This window comes from Enhydra lutris, unplaced genomic scaffold, assembly GCF_002288905.1.
Source record: "Enhydra lutris kenyoni isolate GAN:26980312 unplaced genomic scaffold, ASM228890v2 scaffoldscaffold9, whole genome shotgun sequence".
NCBI lineage: Eukaryota > Metazoa > Chordata > Mammalia > Carnivora > Mustelidae > Enhydra > Enhydra lutris.
The window spans coordinates 64,512,600-64,533,011 of record NW_019154093.1 but is presented as its reverse complement, the minus strand read 5'-3'; the positions used below and the strand labels follow the sequence as shown (position 1 = coordinate 64,533,011).

At 37.4% G+C, this 20,412-nt stretch overlaps 1 protein-coding gene across 1 annotated transcript in view; it reads left to right on the top strand.

Annotated features, from left to right (window-relative positions):
* The window catches only part of LOC111142933 (phospholipid phosphatase related 5), a 131,193-nt gene extending 111,688 nt beyond the window's left edge, over positions 1 to 19,505 (top strand). The window contains exons 7-8 of the mRNA XM_022496296.1: positions 19,226 to 19,291; positions 19,432 to 19,505. Coding sequence (XP_022352004.1) covers positions 19,226 to 19,291; positions 19,432 to 19,505 — 140 coding nt within the window. The remainder of the gene's footprint in view (positions 1 to 19,225; positions 19,292 to 19,431) is intronic.
* Positions 19,506 to 20,412: the final 907 nt, after the last annotated feature.

The following is a 20,412-nucleotide window of genomic DNA, read 5'->3' as shown; positions in this document are numbered from 1 at the left end:
TGTCCTAGAGATACTTATGGAGGCCTTCAAAATCAATCAGGAGCACCATGACACTATAAACATTTTTTGTAGAGAAAATGCAAAATTTTATTTTACTAAAACTAGGAAAATAAACAATGAACTCATATACAGTCTTATGAAACACCCATGATTTTTCATTGTTTCTATTAAAGGAGTAATTTGTGTATATTGTTTAAAATGTGAAAGTCTGGCAAGCAAAACAGAAGTAGATAGAAAGTATCCATATCTCACCACAGTAATCACTGGATGCTTTTTCTTTTTCTTCTTTTTTAAAAAAGTCTTATTTATTTATTTGAGAGAGAGAGGGTACATGCATGAGCAGAGGCGGGGTGGGGGTGTAGAATCTCCAGCAGACTCTTCGCTGAGCACAGACCCCATTGCCCACCCGCCCCATTCTCCATCTCAGGAGAGATCATGACCTAAAATCAAGAGTTGGACACACAACTGACTGAGCCACCCAGGTGCCCCTGGAAACACTTTCTTTCTTCCTTCCTTCCTTTCTTTCTTTCTTTTTTTTTAGGATTTTATTTATTTATTTGACAGAGAGAGACCACAAGTAGGCAGAGAGGCAGGCAGAGAGAGGGGAAAGCAGGCTCCCCGCTGAGCAGAGAGCCCGATGTGGGAATCGATCCCAGGACCCTGAGATCATAACCTGAGCCAAAGGCAGAGGCTTAACCCTCTGAGCCACGCAGGCACCCCCGAAACACTTTCTTAAGTAGTTTGATGACCCCATGAGTGTATTTGTGGATTTATATGTAGTACAAGATCTTCCTGGATGTTCTCTTCTGTAGCCTTGAGCAGTATAATATGTGCTCGACCAACAGATTATCAAAGATATGGTTATAGACCAATAAATATAATATGCCTATCAAGCATAAGAGGAAAAGTTAATCTTTAGGAGAGCTTAATATGTGCCTGCAAAGACCTTCACACATAAAATATCATTTTATTTATGTATTTTTTTTAAAGATTTTGTTGATTTTTTTTTTGAGATAGACAGCAAGAGAGAGTAAGAGCCAGGAGGAGGGGAAGAGGGAGAGAGTGAAGCAAACTCCCCGCTGAGCAGGGAGCTTGATTCCAGTTTAGATCTGAGGACCCTGAGATTATGACCTGAGCCAAAGGCAGACACTGAACCAGCTGAGCCATCCAGGCACCCTCATTTTATTTTTTTATAGAAACCATTTGAGTATATCTTCCTGTTTCTCTTTTACAGAGAAAAAGACATAGAAAGGTTAAGTAACTTGCCCAAGGTCACACACCTGGTCTGTGTTCTGAAGCAAGAATACAGAATCGTCTTTTCCATTTTCCATTTCCATTTCCAAATGTTTTGTATTTATCACTTCAGAGCTAAAACGCAAAATCATTAGGCTATAAGATATTACATAATTACATTGAAAAAATTCTAATTCATATAAATTAGCCATTACCTTTTCAAGGCATAGAGGATTCTTTCCACGTCCAATTTCCCATAATTATAAACAATACTAAGGTAAACATCTCTAAAGCAGGTATCTTTTCAAGTTTCATTATAATTAATTTAAGATATATTCATAGAAGTGGAAATGCTGAAAAAAGGGTGAGTGCTCTTCAGGCTATTGGTGTGTTTCTTATCTTTATGTCCTCTCCAACAATGGAGAATATTATTTTTAATGATCTTCACCAATTTTATATGTTAAAAATAAATGTAGTACCCCATTTAATTCATATGTCTTAAATATCTCCTATACATTTATATTTTTCCTTTGAAACAATGAAATATCGAAGCTATAATTCAATAATTGACAAACCAAATTCCAGTTCATATTGTAGCTAATGGTCTCAATATTTTAGGGGGTTATTGAAGACATTCTTTACATCCTATAAAATTCTCTTTTTTTAGCATCTGGTTTTACGAGTTTTGTCAAGTACATGCCATCATACAATCATCACCATAATCAAGTTATAGAACATTTCCATCACCCTAAGATGTTCCTTCCTTTTCCTTGGTGGTCAAACCCTTCCTTGAACCCCCCAACCCCTACAAACACTAATCTGTTTTCTGTTCCTGTGGTTTTGCTTTTCCCAGAATGTTGTATAAATGGACTCCTACAGTATGTAGCCTTTAGAGTCTGACTTCTTTCACTTGGTGTAATGCATTTGAGATTCATTCATATTATAACCTACATCAGTGGTTTTTTTTTCCCCCTTTTTGTTGCTGAGTAGCATTCTGTCATATATGTACCAAGATTTTTTAATCCATTCACCAGTTGAAGGACATTTGAGGTTTTCACAATTATGATTAAAGCTGATATAAAAATTTAGGTACAGGTTTTTGTGTACATAATATTTTCCTAAATCTTGGATAAATACCTAGGAATAAGGACAGTGGTTTTATGACAAAAGTGTATCTACCTTTACAGAAATTTTCCAAAGTGTCTGTGTCATGTCTCATGGTACTTATGGTTTTGAATTTTTCTGAAATTAATCTGGATGTAGCTCATCTAGATTTTGGTGAAAATAAGCAAGCTTTATTCATTTATTTATTTATTTTACATTTTTATCTTTTTAAAAAATTTTTATTTAAATTCTAGTTACCTAACATATAGTGTACTGTTGGCTTCAGAGTAGAATTTAGTGATACATCACTTACATATAACACCCAGTTCTCAACACAACATGTGACCTCGAAAAAGGGAAGTTTTAAAATGAGGAGTTTTAATCAGCTCCTAAATACAAGAATTTGTCATGCACTTGATCCATTCTTCTGTCCTCTGATTCTTCTGTCAAGTAGCATTGGGGTGTTTAGTTAGCAAATCTAAAGCATTTTAAAAAGTTAAAGAGAAATGAAATAAATAGGAATCTAGTTGGTTGGGTAGATTAAAATACCAGTATAAAACAAGGCCTGGGTACAATTTATAGAAGAGTTCCCTTTCTTATCATCATTAGTTATAAATAGTTAAATTTTATTTACAATTAGATTTGTAATATATGAGACATGTAACCAATACCAAATAAGAAGCACTATGGTACATTTCCCAGAGCTCTTGAGCTTGTAGCCTAGTGGGGATAGCGAAAGTCTTACAAGCCAGTATGGAACATGGTAGTGATGGCTATGCTGGAGGAGGGCATAAAGGGAGACCTACCCAAACTTAGCAATGCTTGCAGCAGCCTCTAAGGGGACATCCGAAGGACTGTTAGCCAAGTGAGGAGGAGAGAGAAGAATGTTCCAGATGCAGGAAACAGCTTTCATGAAGATTTTGTTTGGCAGGCAAGATAAGTGCATGGAGGCAAGAAACTCGGGGGTGCCATTAAAGAGTGTTCGGGTGGGGTCCAGAATGAAGGTAAAAGAAATAGAATCTAGAAGGGGCAAGATGGGCTGGAGCAGACGAACAGATTAGTGGTTGGGAAATTTCAAAAATGGCCAAAGGAACCTTGCATTACTCAGGAGGTAAATTGGGGTTTTACGCTTCTGATGTGGTTGATGGTTGGGAATATAGTCTTGAATGTGTGCTACAAGTGAGGTGGACAGGTCATTAGAGTTAGGGAAGATAAGAAAATACAGATGGAGAACATGGATACCCACATCCACCAAGTATGTAAGCCCATTAATATTAATAGACTCACATGGAGCTTCATGGCGCTGTGCTGGGAAAATCTGAGTTACGGTAAGACCAGGTCTTTGCTGCGGATCTCAACAACTTTATACACGGTGTCGCTCTAAGCAAGGAATATAATGTGCAGTTATTCCCAGAAATTTTTGAACACAGTGATTTTATTTTGGGGAGAGTCATTCAGGATTACTGCTTTTCAAGGCAGGGCTCTTTCTACCAGAGGAATGGTAGCATTTTTTTTTTTTAAGATTTTATTTATTTATTCTACAGAGAGAGACACAGGGAGAGAAGAAACACAAGCACGGGGAGTGGGAGAGGGAGAAGCAGGCTTCCCGCTGAGCAGAGAGCCCGATGCGGGGCTCCATCCCAGGACCTGGGAATCATGACCTGAGACCAAGGCAGCCACTTAATGACTGAGCCACCCAGGTGCCCCGGAATGGGTAGCATTTTTTAAAAAGAATTTATTTTATATACCTCACAGTGTTTACATTGCTAACCAATTACTCTACTACACTTTCAGGCAGTGGTTCTAAGAGTGGTATAAAATGGAATCCTTCACTTATAGCATTTGCACAAAGAGCACAATTCTGGGATACATGCCCAGAGATTCTGATCCAATAGACTTAGGCAAGCTTGGGCGTGGGAATCTGTAGTGTATCAATCAGCCACCTCAGGTGATGTAGATCCAGAGCCAGCAGTTGGCCTGGACCCAGCTGGGCCTGCAGACCTTCTGAAACAGTAGTTTTCAATATTGACTACACATTAGAATCATCTGGAGAGCCTTAAAACTACCATTGACCAGGCCATGCCTCAGACCAATTAAATCCAAGTCTCTGGTGTTGTGTCAGTATTTTTTTAAAGCCCCCAGGTGACTCTAGCCTGCAGCCAAGATAGAGAACTTGTGATCCTAAACATTCATTGTGAAGAGCCTTATATCTTTGGCTCCTCAGGGCTTGGAAATACTTCATAAGATCTATAGCTAATGCTCCCATAAAAGCCCGGCCTGCCTCTGGTTTAATTAGCTTATCAGTGAAAGCCACCTAGAGAGTTCTCCTTTGTCTGGAGACCAACTATTCTCTCAGAATGTAGCTTTTAGCCCCTGTCCCCAGAGAGTACAAAAAAGAAATTTTGTAGAATAGAAACAAAACTCTGAGCTAATGTAAAACTCTGAACTGATCAGAGAACCACAGTAAAGGAAGAAATGGTTCAAAACAATCTACTTTCCCAAGAGAACTTTGGTTTTACCACATATCAGCTTTTATGACTTCATCTCCCCAACTTCTTAAAACATGAAATTGTTGAACATGAATTTTTCAATCTGTTTCACAGCCTAAATTTGAAGTTCTCTAGAATTTCTTCTCAGGCGGACCTAACATTGTTTCTCTTTCACTGAAAATTCCAGCTTCACAATCTACCAGGAGGAAAACTGAATGTGACTACATAGTCGTAGAGCACACACTCCAAGCATGACTCTTTTTACTCCTCCTCTCTCTTGAGCACTTTGTCTTCCTCAAAGGACACAGTGAACAAAGGAAGCAACTAGCAAAATATGGAGGGCCAATATTTAGGAGTATGACCTTCATCTAGCCTCCCCTGATAAAATGTAGGCTGCATCTCTGCAGCACCAGAATCGTTGGTTACTATAGGACCCTGATTCCTTATCCCACACCTCGATGCTAGGTTTCTTCAGGCTTCAAAATATTTTATATTTTAGGGGGAAAATACTGCGTATTCTGTTACACAAGCAGGGTCTTGGGCAGCACTTTGTAATCAAAGATGAATGTTTCTCCAGATGACATAGTGTAAATTATCTCACAGCAATTCAGGGTGGGTTTCTCCACCGAATGAGTTTGCACCAATCTTACAAGAAACATTTGGTTTTAAAGTCTGTGCAGATGTTAGAATGGTAGACAATAGCATTGTGAAATTCCAACCAGTTACAAGATACATATATTGCTTTCTTTCTCTTTGTACTTTTTCCTTTTCTTTTTTCTTTTATTTTTTATCTTGTCGACCTACCTTTAGAGACAATTAGAGACGTTTGACTAGAGACAAGGACCTCGGTGCATATAATCTCACTTAATCTCAACAAGAATCCATTCTAATAGATAGTATTATTTCCATTTCACTGATGAGAAAGCTGGTCTCTGAAGGTTTAAATTGCTTGTGAACATTTCAATCGTTATGGAGCCCACCTTTCCACACTTGACATTCATACTACTTGGCAGCAAGTCCACTGTACCGCAGGGCTTCCTCACCAATAGAGCCCAAGACAGAAATCACTGAACTAAAGGCGTTGTATGCACAGATCTCCTTTTATGTTTAGCATTAAAAACCTAAGCCCAGTGCTGGCAACCGCCTATTAAAACACAAAAGCTGTTTATAGTCATCTTGAAAGAAAGAAACTGGAGCAGTATTTAACCTCAGCATTTGGTCTAATAATATAACAACATAGAACTTGAAGTAAACTCGTACTTTGTCCAAGTCAATAAGTCCGTGTTCAATAAGCATTTAAATAACGAATAAAACACATTTTGTAGGTGTCCCAAATTCAACCTGTTGAGAATGGTCAAGAAGAAAATTCACAGGGAAGGTCCTTTAAAGACTGTCTGGCAAGGCTCTTCAGCTGGATACTGGGACTAAGCCGCTGTGAACATCTTCAATTAAGGCAATAAACGTATGTGCGCTAGAGCGCACTGGTATTGGAGTTGGGCTGCAAAGCCAAGGCAAATACAGAAAATGTCCTTCTGTGCAGGTTTCTATCCCATCCCAAACTCTACCTACCTGACTATTGTTGTTACTGTTATTATTTTACCTTTCAAATTTTTTAAAATTGATTTTTCACTTAATGGGAATTTGGCATTCCCCAACCAAATAGCCCTTAATAATAATGGCTTTTTGTTTTTCTAGCTGAAGTGCTCTTTGTGCATTTCCCCCGTATTGTTTTAAAAGGGAACTGGTGAGTGTCATGGCTTGTCAGGTGACAAGTCACCGCCGCCTTGTTGTAAGTCGATGATAGTTTTGTTTTAAATAACATTTTTAAAAATAACAATCTAATTTCTACAGAGGGAAGGATAGAATAAATAATAAAATAGAGACTTTCGTGGAGAACTTTAAGCTTCAAAAATTGACATACAGACTTTAGAATTTATCAAATTGAAGAATCCAAAACTACTTTTCAGAAACAAATGCTTATTCTTCCATGGGACCTCTGCACTCAAGGACTGGATTCGGTATTTTGCACACTGATTTGCTGTGGACTTGAATGGACACTTTCTAATGGATGCAGCACATTTTCATCTTCAACTCTTTGGACTCGAGCTCTGCCATCTCTACTCTCAACCTCTGTGTGTAGTTGCGAAAAGCAGTAATAGCACTGATCAGTTATTTGACCACTTTCTTCGTGTGACTCTAAGTTCAACTTTCATGCATGAGTTTTTAGTTTGCCTACTACATGTTTGCAGTATTATCTACTAAGAGGATTTAATATTGGCAGATTAAGAATTCATCCAGATTAAAAGGAGAAACCTCTGTTACCTGGTTTGCTTCATAAGAAGTCCATTTCTCAAGACAGGTGACCAGAAAATAATAAATGCATTTCTAGCTTTTTATAAATTCAGATAGGAAGTGAGTACTACCATAACTTTCTATATAGGAATTATGCCATTTCAAATTATGCATTTACATGTGTTGCTAATGTAATTTTTATAACATAGAATTGGAGTGTCTTACGGATGGTAAGGACCTTAAATAATTACCCTTGTTCTTTCTCTAGATTCCTTCAGGGAAAATCACCCCTAGGCTAGAAGAGAATTAATCTCGGTTTTTAAATCTTCCTGAGATAAGTAATCCATCTCCCTCATTCTGTGGTGTGGGTGTCCCTCATTTGCTCTTAGACAGTAAAGTGAATGAACAGATGGCCCCCATGCTCTCTGTATACCTTTTCATGTACTTAAAACCTATTACTAAATTTCCCCTTAACATTCTCTTCCCTTTGTACAGTCATTTTAATGTTTTATTTTCATCTGTTCTTGCTCTCTGCTAATGCCAACCTTACGTGATAAGCCCCAAATAGCCTCTTTCTAATTTCAGTCAAATAGAAAAAAAAAAAATCTCAGAAGTTAAAATTTAAGTGTGATGCAAAACTAAAAGGGTGCTAATTGGAAAAAAGTGGGAGACTTGGGATCTAAAAACGGAGTCAGTCTGGAAACTGTAGTTTAACTTGGGAATGACTTAGCGTGATGAAAGGGTAATATTGTTTGGACTCAACGGGTAATAAAAGGAAAATCTAGAGGCCATTGAAACATGACTTTCCATGCCCATACTGGCCCTAGTATTTCCGAGTTCTCCATAACACAATTAGAGTTACACACCCGAAGCTTTATTTCCAAAGTGTCCTTACGTCCCTATTCAGGACAGTCCCCATTTCAGTCTGTTGTCCCCTGTGTCTTATTAGCAACCCTCTTTCCCGAGTTGAGATGCTAACTTACAGGTTGCCCTCCAGTCACTGTACCTTCTTGGTCACTCTCCTTAGCTTGCCCTTGTCTCTTGGCTTTTCCTCTGCTTCTGTCCTGCTTTACATCGATTATTAGTCATTTGTTTCCGATACTTTCCCTGTTCTATCAAGGTCTTTTAGTATTTCAGTTCTACCTTCCAAGGTGGTGATTGTCTCCTTCACTTAGGCTCATCTTCAGCAATGTGAATGAGCCATGCGGACACTTGTTTATCTAGGTCAAGGGGACACTGACACTTAGGCCAGTGGCCTTCAGAACACCATCCATTTTCTCTCTTTTGTCTCCTTTCCTGTATGTCCGTTGTCACTTTTTCACTCCTTCCCTACCCACCACTGCCACTGACTGATTAATCTTCAATTTCTTTCTTAACATCTTTCCAGAAATCACTATGTACTACGTCCTGTCCAGAGGTTTGAACTGAGACACCGTATGTCAGATTGTTTTTCCTCAGTCCACAGGTGTCAAGTCCCCATGGGGCCCCTGGAAGTAAAACTGTGTTGTACTGTTTCAACAGTTCTGATGGTTTTTATTCCATCAAAGTGCATTATAAAACTTTGACAGTCTTTTTTGTCCTAAAATCATGCTTGTGCTTTTGTAAGAGAAAATCAAGAAAACACAGAGATGAGTTGCCAAGTTCCCCAACATTTTCATCAGGCATTTTTTTTTTTAAGATTTATTTATTTATTTGCACAGACAGAGATCACAAGTAGGCAGAGAGGCAGGCAGAGAGAGGGGAAGGAAAGCAGGCTCCCCGCTGAGCAGAGAGCCCGTTCATCAGGCATTTATAAAGTGAGAAATTACAGTTTCTAGGGTGTTCTTGGTAGTTAGCAGAAAATGTTAACAGCATGTTCTGCTCACCACTGATTCCTTCTGATACTGTTTTTCTCTAGGTTTAAGTGGGTCAGTCCTGGAAAATAATGCCAATAAGCATTAGTCAATGGCATTCTCCTACTTCTGGTTTGATATGCCTAAATTCATTGAAAATGAGTTTTAATTTCTTCACACACATTTTTAAAGTGTTTTAACTAGTTAAGACACTTTAACTTGAAAAGACCCACATACACATGGAAGAAATCTCACGGTATACATTCATTACATGAAATTCTATTCATGATGTCTTTGACTTATGAAGAGTCAATACAGAAACTACTATGAAAAGCACTTGGAGCAGGTAATATAGTGGTAAAATCCTTTTGTGATGCTGCTGTTATTAGTTGGGGCTGTCAAGTATGCTACATCTTGACATAACCCTATATGTAGCGTGATTGATTATGTCATACCAATTTTCCACTGCAGTATTTCAGCAGCCATGGTTTGGCCTGCTGCACTACTAAATCCATTTAAATATTGGCCCTTCCAGGCGCCTGGGTGGCTCAGTGGGTTAAGCCACTGCCTTCGGCTCAGGTCATGATCTCAGGGTCCTGGTATCGAGTCCCGCATCGGGCTCTCTGCTCAGCAGGGAGCCTGCTTCCCTCTCTCTGTCTCTCTCTCTGCCTGCCTCTCCGTCTACTTGTGATCTCTCTCTGTCAAATAAATAAATAAAATCTTAAAAAATAAATAAATAAATAAATAAATATTGGCCCTTCCAGAGGGTCGTTTTGTACATAACTTTGTTGCTTTAAAGGAGGTGGAGGAGGAGGAGGAGAAAGCCCTATAAGGACTTCTTTGTTCCGTCAGATTCCTTATACAACCTATAGAAATTGTTGTCTGTAGTCTAGATTCCTGAATTCAAAACGGACGTGTTTGGAGTGATGTCACCATGATGAGAACACGGGTTGTTCCTGACTTTGCTCCCCACCACAAGAACAACTAAGAGCTGTTTAAGACACCATTGAAAGAATCACAGAACACTAGGGTGGAGCTGGAGCGCACCACCCCACCCACCCCCGCCCCCGTGTCCTGTAGACGGTGACAGACTGCATTGCAAGAGAAGCACCTGCATGCTGACCCCGTTGCCCCTTTGGAACTGGCAGCCGAGCACCACCTGGAGAGGTCCCCCGAACCTTCAGTTCCTCCAGTGAGCCAAGAGAACCCAAAAGGAACACCCAACTACCCCCCCTCCCAGCATTGTGGGTTGCTTGTAGGAGTCCCTGTTCTGATCTCACACCATAGAAATTGCAGGGAAGTCTGCAAACTCAACCTCTAGGAATCCGGGTGTGATAGAGAAGCAGGGAGGGGCTTGCAGCAACCAGCACATGGATCTCGCAGACCAGATTCATACCTGCAGTGCTGCCCAAGTAGTCATCCCAACTAGCAGATCTACAAATCTACAGGACCAAACTGAGGGTGCCCTCTGACTCCAGAACTTGGCAGGGTGTGGATCTGCCTAATTCAGATCCTCAAATGAGTTTTGCCTGGAGCCTGGTTTCCCCAGTCTCCCCTTGGTCCCAAAGCGCTGGCGAACGACTCCTGGAAGCAGTGTGGCCCAGCAGTGCTTGAGAGGTGGGCAGACAGACCAGATAGAAAGCCAGTACTGGGCATGGTGCACTCCTGCACTCTGTACAGGCAGGGGGATTAATTTATAGTTAAGACTGAGGGTAGCCCCATGCCTCCCAAGCGGAGAACCTGTTTGGGAAATTGAGGGTAGCCTGCAGGGCCCCTCCCCCTCCTGCCCAGGCAGAGAAAGAGCGATATAACCTCCCCTGCTGTGGAGAGTGTCATTTGGCGCTCCAAAGAGTGTCCTTTGGTACCAAAGAAGGACTAGAGACACCTGGAAACTCTGCAGCTCAGTAGTGTCAGAGACCTTGTCTCCAAGCAGGCTCCACCTGCCCAAAGACTCTATGACCAGATGCAACCAGAAACCCAAACTGAGGTGACTGGTGAAGAACTATCTCTGCCAGAGCAAACCTGTGGAGTCTGGAAGAGGAGCCAATTATTCAAATGCACGGATACCAATGTAAGAATCAAGGATCACAAAAAATCGGCTAAATATGGCACCACCAAAGGAAATGAATAAAGTTCCAATAAGTATCTCTAAAGAAATAGAGATCTAGGAGCTGTCAATTCAGAATAGCCCTTCTAAGGATGTTTAGTGGACTACACATTATAATTAAATATAGTCATAGTTAGATTCTGTAATGTGGTAATAGTGGCATATAATTCACTTAAACCTCTAGTTTAAAAGTTTTTTTAAAAAGGACATGATAAAAATAACCATGACTACAATAATCTGCTATTATGCAACATAAAACATATAACTTGTAATAGCGGTAACCTAAAATGTGAAGGAGAGGAAAAAGTAAAAATGTAAAGCTTATCAATTCTATTCAAGTTAAGTTGTTATCAGTTTAAAATAAGTTATAAGTATAAGCTGTTTTATGTGTGTCTCAAGGTAACCACAAGGGAAAATTGTGTAGAAATTACACAAAGGAACACAAAAAAGAAGTTAAAGCATATTGGTACCAAAAGATATCAAAACACAAAAATGACAGCAAGAATAAAACAAGGAGCAAGAGATCTATTAAAAAAAAAAACAACAAAATGGCAATAGTAAGTTTTTGCATATCAACAAATTACTTTAAAAAGAAATGGATTAAGTGGTACAATTATAAGACATAGAATGACTGAGTAGATTTTTTAAAAAAATAGATCCAGATAGATGCTGCCTGTAAGACATTCACTTTAGCCTTAAAGACACTGGTAGACTGAGAGTGAAGGGATGGGAAAAGACATTTCAAGCAAATGGTAATTTAAAGAGAGTATAGGTAGCTCTACTTATATCAGACAAAATAGACTTTAAGCTAAAAATGGTAAAAAAGAGACAAGAAAGGTCATTATATAATGATAAAGGGCCCAACACAGCAATAAGATATGATGATTATATGTATTTATACATCCAAAATTGGAGCACCTAAATATGTAAAGCAAAAACTAAAAGTAGAAATGAACAGCAATACAATAATAGTTGGGGACATTATTATTTTTTTTAAGATTTTATTTATTTGTTAGAGAGAGAGAGAGCACATGCAGGGGGAGCTGCAGGCAGAGGGAGAAGCAGACTCCCTGCTAAGCAGGGAGCCCAATGTGGGACTTGACCCCAGGACCCTGGAATAACTACTCACTGAGCCACCCAGGTGCCCCTAGTTGGGGAATTCAATACTCCACTCTCAACAATGGCTAGGTCTTCCAGACGAGAATCATTAAGGAAAGGCAGATTGTAATACTAGAGACAAAATGGACCTAACAGATACATGCAGAACATTTTATCTGACAACAGCAGAATATACATTCTTGTCAAATACACATGGCATTTTCTAGGACTGACTGTATGTTTCACCACAAAACAAGTCTTAGCAAATTCAAGAAGACTGAAATCATACCACATATCTTCTCTGACCACAGTGGCATGTAACCAGAAATTTATAACAAGAATAAAATTGGATGAACACACGGAAATTAAACAACACACTTCCCCGAACAACGAATGGATCAAAAAAATTAAAGAAGTAAAAAAAGTTTCTTGAGACAAAAGAAAATGAAAAAGCAACATACCGGAAATTGTGGGATGCAGTAAAAACAGTTCTAAGAGGGAAGTTCACAGCAATAAATGCCTACATAAAGAGACAAGAAAAACCCCAAATAAGCAACATAACTCTCACTTTAAAGAATGAGAAAAAGAAGAATGAACTGAGCCCAAAGTTACAGAAGATTGGAAATAATAAATATTACTGCTGAAATAAATGAAATAAAGAAGAGAAAAACAATAGAAAATATTACCAAATTAAGAATTGGTTCTTTGAAAAAAAACAAACAAAATTGACAGCATTTAGCTAAACTAAGAGAGGAAAAAACAGAAAAGAACCAAATCAACAAAATTACAAATGAACAAGAAGATATTACAATGGCTACCACAGAAACTGAAAGAATCATAAGAGCTACTGTGACTAACTATATGCCAACTTACTAAGACTGAATCAGGGAGAAATAGAAAATCTGAACATACCAATTATTAGTAAAGAGATTGAATCAATAATCAAAAATCTCCGAATGGTGAAAAACCCAGGACCAGATGGTTTCACCATCTGGTGAAATGGTGAAATGGTGAATTTTACCAAACATGTAAAGAATTAACACTAATCCTCAAATTCTTCCAGAACATTGAAGAGAAAGGAAACATTCTCAAATTCATTTCATAAGGTGAACATTATCCTGATACTAATCAAAAAAAGATTTTCTGGAAAAGAAAACCAAAGGCCAATATCCCTGATGTCTAAACATGCTAAAATTCTCAATAAAACACAGGATTACCTCATTTTATTGTGCTTCTCTTTTGTAGTTCACAGATACTGTGATTTTTACAAATTAAAGGTTTGTGGCCACCCTGTATCAAGCAAGTCTATCTGTTATTTTTCCAACAGCATTTACTCTCTTCATGTCTCTGTCTCACATTTTGATAATTCTCGCAATATTCCAAACTTTGTCATGATTATATTTGCTATAGAAATCTGTAGTCATGGTTACGACTCACTGAAAGCTCAGATGATGGCTAGCATCTTTTGGCAATAATGTATTTCTTAATTAAGGTATGTACATTGTTTTTTATAGACATGATGTTATTACATACTTAATAGAGTACAGTATAGGATAAATATAACTTTTATATGAACTGGGAAACCAAAAACATCATTTGACTTGCTTTATTGAGATATTTGTTTTGTTGTGTTGACTGGAACCAAACCTTCAATATCTCCAAGATAATGCTTATACCAGCAAGCTGAATTCAATAGTGTATTAAAAGGATCATTCACCATGAACAAGTGGGATGCAAGGATGGCTCAACCTATGTAAATCCATCAGTATGATACATCACATTAATAGAATGAAAAGAATCATAGGATCATTTTAATAGACATCACATTAATAGACATCACATTAATAGAATGAAAAGAATCATAGGATCATTTTAATAGACACAGAAAAACATTTGACAAAATTCAACATCCATTCATGATAAAATTCTTAACATATTAGGCATAGAAGGAACGTATCTCAACATAATAAAGACCATATATGGCAAGCCCACAGATAACATCATACTCAATGGTGAAAGGTTGAACACTTTTTTTCTAAGACCAGGAGCAAGACAAGGATGCCTTCTCTCACCACTCCCATTCAACATAGTCCTGTGGAAAGTCCCAGCTAGAGCAATTAGGCAAGAAAAAGAAATAAAAGATATCACAATTAGAAAGGAACTAGTAAAATTAACTCTATATGCAGATGACATGATTTTATATAGAGAAAACCCTGAAGACACAACCAAAAATTGTTATTAGATCTAAACAATGAGTTTAGTAATGTTGCAGAACACAAAATTAACATACATAAATCAGCATTTCTACACACTAACAATGAATTTTCTAAATAAATAAATAAGTAAATAAATCCTATTTACAATAGCATCAAAAACAATAAGATACTTAGGAATCAATTTAACTAAGGAGGTGAAAGATCTCTACTCTGAAAACTATGAGACCTTGAAGAAAAAAATCAAAGAAGACACAAATAAATGGGAAAGTATCCCATGTTCAGGGATTGGAAGAATTAACGTTATTAAAATGTGACTATTACCTACCAAAAGCCATCTATAGATTCAATGCAACCCCTAGCAAGATTCCAAAGGTATTTTGTACAGAGCTAAAAAAATAAATAAATAAAAACACTCCTAGGGGCACCTGGGTGGCTGAGTTGGTTGAGTGGCTGCCTTCGGCTCAGGTCTTGATCCCAGGGTCCTGGGATTGAGCCCTACATCGGGCTCCCTGCTCAGCAGAGAGCCTGCTTCTCCCTCTGCCTGCCACTCTGCATACTTGTCCTCTCTATCCGTCTGTCAAATAAATAAATAAAATCTTAAAAAAAAAAAAAAAAACCAAACTCCTAAAGTTTATACAGATCCACAAAGACCCTGAATAACCAAAGAAATCTTGAGAAAGAAGAAAACATGAGGCATCACACTTCCTGATGCTGTACTAAAACAGTAGTTATCAAAAACTAAACAAGTAGTTATCAAAAGCAAATTGTTATCAATAGTTATCAAAATAGTTATCAAAACTATTATGAAATAGTTATCAAATAGTTACTTATAGTACTGGCATAAAAACAAATAGACCAAAAGAACAGAATCAAGAACTGAGAAATAAACCCAAGCACATACAGTCAACTAATACTTGACAAGGAAGCCAAGAATACTCAATGGAGAAAAGATAGTTTTTTTTAATAAATGATGATGTTATAATTGGGTATTTGCATGTAAAGAATGAAACTGGACCTATATTTAACCCCTATAAAAATTAACTCAAAATGGGTTAAATACTTAAATGTAACACCTGAAGCCATGAACATCCTAGAAGAAAACATAGGAATAAAGTTCGTTGAGGGGTCTTGGTAATGATTTTTTTGAATATGACACCTAAAGAATAAGCAGCAAAATCAAAAGTAAGTGGGACTACATCAAACTAAAAAGTTTTTGCATAGCAAAAGAAACCATCAACAAAGTGAAAAGACAGCCTACGGAATTGGGAAAAATATTTTCAAACCATATATCTGATAAGAGGTTGATATCCAGTATATATACATACTTCTTAATACAAAACACAAATAACCTAATTTAAAAATGGGCAACGGACATGAATAGACACTTCTCCAAAAAAGATATACAGAAGGCCAACAGGTATATGAAAAGATGCTCAACCTCACTAGTCATTAGGGAAATGCAAATCAGAACAACAATGAGATAGCACCTCGTGCCTTTTGGAACGGCCATCATCAAAAAGACAAGACATAACAGATGCTGGCATGCATGTGGAGAAGAGAGACCTCTTGCACACCATTGGTAGGATTGTAAATTGTTGCAGCCTTTATGGAAAACAGTATGGAGAATCCTCAAAAAATTAAAAATAGAACTATCACATGATCCACCAATTCACTTTTGAGAATATATCCAAAGGAAACAAAAATACTAACTCAAAAAGTTATCTGTACCTCCTGTTGATAGCAGCATTATTTACAATAGGCAAAACATGGAAACAACCTAAGTGTCCATTGATGGATGGATGGATGTATAAAGAAGCTATGGTGTGTATGTGTGTGTGTGTGTATATATATATATATATATAATGGAATATTATTCAGCCATAAAAATGAAGAAATTCTACCATTTGTGACAACATGGATAGACCTTGAAGTCATTGTGTCAAATAATTCAGATTTCAGATCTCACTTACATGTAGATTCTAAAAAAATAATTAAAAACCCTAAACTCACAGACAGAAAAAAAAAAAAAAAAAAGCTCAGACTTGGATTGTCCCAGGTGAAGAGTGTGGGGAGCGGGGATTGGAGGAAGGTGGTAAAGAGATTCAGATTTCCACTGTAAAGTAACTAAGTACCTGGACTGTAATGGACATCATGATGACAATAGCTAACACTGTTGTATGACATACAGGAAAGTTCTTGAGACAGTAAACCCAAAGAGTTCTTAGCACAAGGGAATTTTTTTTTCCCATTTTCTCTTTCTTTTAGTTGTATCTCCACAAGCAGATAGATGTCAACTAAACCTATTATGGTCATCATCTCACAACATGTAAATCAAACCATCACGTTGTAAGCCTTAAACTTATACAGTGATGTATGTCTGTTATTTCTTAATAAAGCTGGAAACAAATGAAGTGTTTAAGGAGATCTTTGTTAACCAGCAAATGACTTTCAGTCTGAGCATTACACCAACTGGTTGTATGCCATCTGTCTCACAGGGAGCAATTAATCTGAACCTTCAACAGGCAACATTAAAATTCCATTAACAGCAGAATATTAACATGTATGGGATTGCCATTTTCATCTCTCCAAATTTCAGTGTTAATTGTGACTATTACATCTTAATCTACTCGGTGAATTAAAAATATTGAATAAAGTATATAATTAGCCGTTCAGTGTATATAATACATAGAACTTAAATGCATGTTTCGGCAGCTTAAACATGATGGGCTACAGTTTCTCCTAAGCTAACGATCCTTTATAAAAGCACTAAATACCTTCCAAAGCCAATTTCCCCAGGACTCTGATGTTGTAATTCGTTCTCTTTTTCAGAACCATATCACCGCCTTTGCAGAAGTCACATGATAGTGAAGCAGAAGGTTTGTCACTGCATTGGACATCGTCCCTGTTCACCGTCCACTCATAACACCCAAAGTTTGTTTGATTACAACAGAAGTTTATAAAGTTGTCTAATAATTTTTATAATTTTAAAATCAGTGTCAACTCATCTTTTTCCCCCACTAGACTGTGAGCTCCTCAAGGGCAGGACTGTGTCTTTCTTCTCTGTATCCCCAGCACCTACAACAAAGCCTCGCACAAAGTAGGTGTTAAGTAAAATGTGACGACCCAATGAAAAGATTAATTCTTAAATAAAACACTCATATTAGTCTCTCGCAGAATCACCGATACTATGTGAAAAGAAACTTACACAAGTCATCTTGTATAAGAAATCCCTCCATTTGGGGCTAGTTAAGTTTTTTAGTTGTTCGTAGATCTATTCAGCAGTATACCACATTTCATTTGAAGTGGACTTTGAAAGTCATGGGGGTTTTACGTTATTATTCAGCATGACATTATTTCCATTCTAACAGATTTCAGTGTGTGAAATTACTTTACTTTTAGAAGGTATGTTCTATACTAAAATAATGTTTGCACATAATATTATGCTATATTTCACTTAAATTACCATTCATACTATACATTCTAAGACTGGTGCTTCTGCTTTTGAAGGGGAAAATGCCAATTTTTACTGTAATAAGTAATGTATCATAATTAAAAATTATTTATTTGGACTTTTGTTCCTGACAATTGTGGTTTAATTGTTGACTTGCGGATTTGAATGCAGGCAGTGCTTAGGGTATTTTAAGTGACAAAATCTAGCAGTGGTCCCTATGTATTGAGCAATTTTCCACTGATAAAAGTGTCTCTGGAGGAGGGAAAGGCTCCATTCTTGGGCTTTTTACTACTCAAGATTCCTCATAATTTAAACAGGAAAGAACCACACTCTGACACATAAGTTAAAATCTATAAATGCCAGAAATGCGGTTAATGCATTTTACGTTGCATTTGTATAGTACTTTATAGCTTATAAGGCACATTTTCATTTATAATTTTACTTACTCCTTATAGTAACCTCGTGTAATCATTGAAAATGGCTTTTGTTTCTAAATGAGAAAAATAAAGCCAAGGCAAGGTAAATAATGTGCCCAATGTCATACAACTAACTAGTAGGAGGCAGTTAAAATTTAAATTCAGGTTTTCTGAATTTAAATTTCTGAACTAGTTATTTTCTAATACACCACAGCTATTGTATCATTTTGGACACATTGAAATCTTCCAGAGGTCAGTAGAGTCCTGGACAACTACCTATGATGTTAAAAAAATGAAGAAATACCAAAATAGAGTTATAAGAGCTATGTTGTATTTGAAATATTTGTGGTTTAAGAATGAACACTTCTCAAATATGCAACTATATGGTAACCTATTTTTAATTTTCTTTAAAAATAATGTCAAGAGTCTAGATGTGAGGTCTTTTGTAAAGTTGAAAACTAAATCAGGTATCTCTCCTGCACTCCTCACCCCAGTGCTCTAAACCCCAGCCCTCAGGAGAGGCCCCAAAGGACGTACCTCACACTGAGCATGTGAAATTAAGGATGAAACCATGTCAATATAAGGAAGATGGACCTGGCTGTGATTACACCATTAAATGTACTCTTCTACCGTAACTCCACAATTTTTAAAGACACCCTGAGTAGCTTTGTCTAATATGAGCAGTAGTTAGTTGACAGAAATGAATCTTCTCCACCTTGACAGTAATAAAAAATAAACTTCAAATTTTCTCTATAATTTCAACAGAAATCTGCAAATAAATACAACCAAAGACTTGTCCAGTATTCCCCAAATAGATATTACTTGCTCTTTTCCATCACTATGGGAGTTAAAACACTTTTTGTAGGGCCAAAAGCAGAAAATCCAAATTTCTACCAAATTCAGACTTCTACAGCAATTCAACATTGTTGGAAATTTAAAACACAAAAGAGCTTCGAATGCCTTGATCCTCTTTAATGACCTTTTTAGGCAATAACAGTAATAGAAATGGAAGTGAAAAGGATGATTATAATGTCTTCAGACGCAGGATTACCAGTAAGACTTCTGGAGTTAAATCACTTTTATAGGTTCTAGAATCAGTTTTCCAAGGAGCCAATTTGGAATGTTTTTCTTGTTGGACGCCTTAGCTATACATTCATGTGTAAATGTTGTGTCTTTGCACCTTGTTAAACCAGGTTCAAATGCAGGAGTTACAGACATTCCTCAGAAACCCAGATTTTATCTAGGATCTGCATCCGGTCATCTCTAACGTGAAATGTTATGGGCCCAAGATTGTGCACTAAATGATCCTGCCATGACAGAAATTCAGAAAAAACAAAAAGATACACATGCATAAGGCAAAAAGCCAGCAAAGAGCCCTGAACCGTGATGCTATAAATGCAAATAATGAAAAACACATTTAAGAAAATATGAACCTGTAAATATGTACATATATAGGTCTAGTAAAAGCAGGCAAACACCTACTTTTCTGATAAAGACATCTTTTTATTCTACTTCCTTGGGGCCCAGGTCAGTATAAATTGGTCAGCCTGAAAATTTTAGTTGTCTCTGTTTGCATGGCAGAAATTCTGCACATGTTTTATCTGACTCCTAAGATTATTTAAAAGGCTCTTTTATGTTAAAAGAGAGGTGAACCTTCTTTGACAGACTTGTTCTTTTCCACTTCTAACTGGGCCTCTCTTTTCTCAGGATCTATCCTAGCCAAATATCACAGTTACATTTACCATACAGTTTCCTTTGTGAAAGAGCAGTAGGGGAGGACATAATTCTCTGCTGTGTATTGTATTTTTCAAATAAAATTTTAAAAATGTAAAAAATTAAGTTTGATTTTTTGATTTTTTTTTTTTTTTTTTTTTGTAAATCCTTTCTTGGGGTAGACAAAGAACACTTGTGTGATGCAAGTCAGATTGTCAGAATGACTGGAGAATGTTTGCAGAAGGATCACAGTGGTTGACATTAGACCAGTTCTCTGGGCAGCTATATCCCACAGGCCGGCCTGGGATCTTAGCAACCTCCTTATTTGCAAATCAGAAGCCTCTGAAACTATCTGGGACACCAAGCAGGTGTATGATCTACTACATGATCTGCCTCCTCTGGACCAGCAAGGTGCTAAAGAATGGATGTAAATGATCTCGTTCTTGCCACTAGGGCACCAT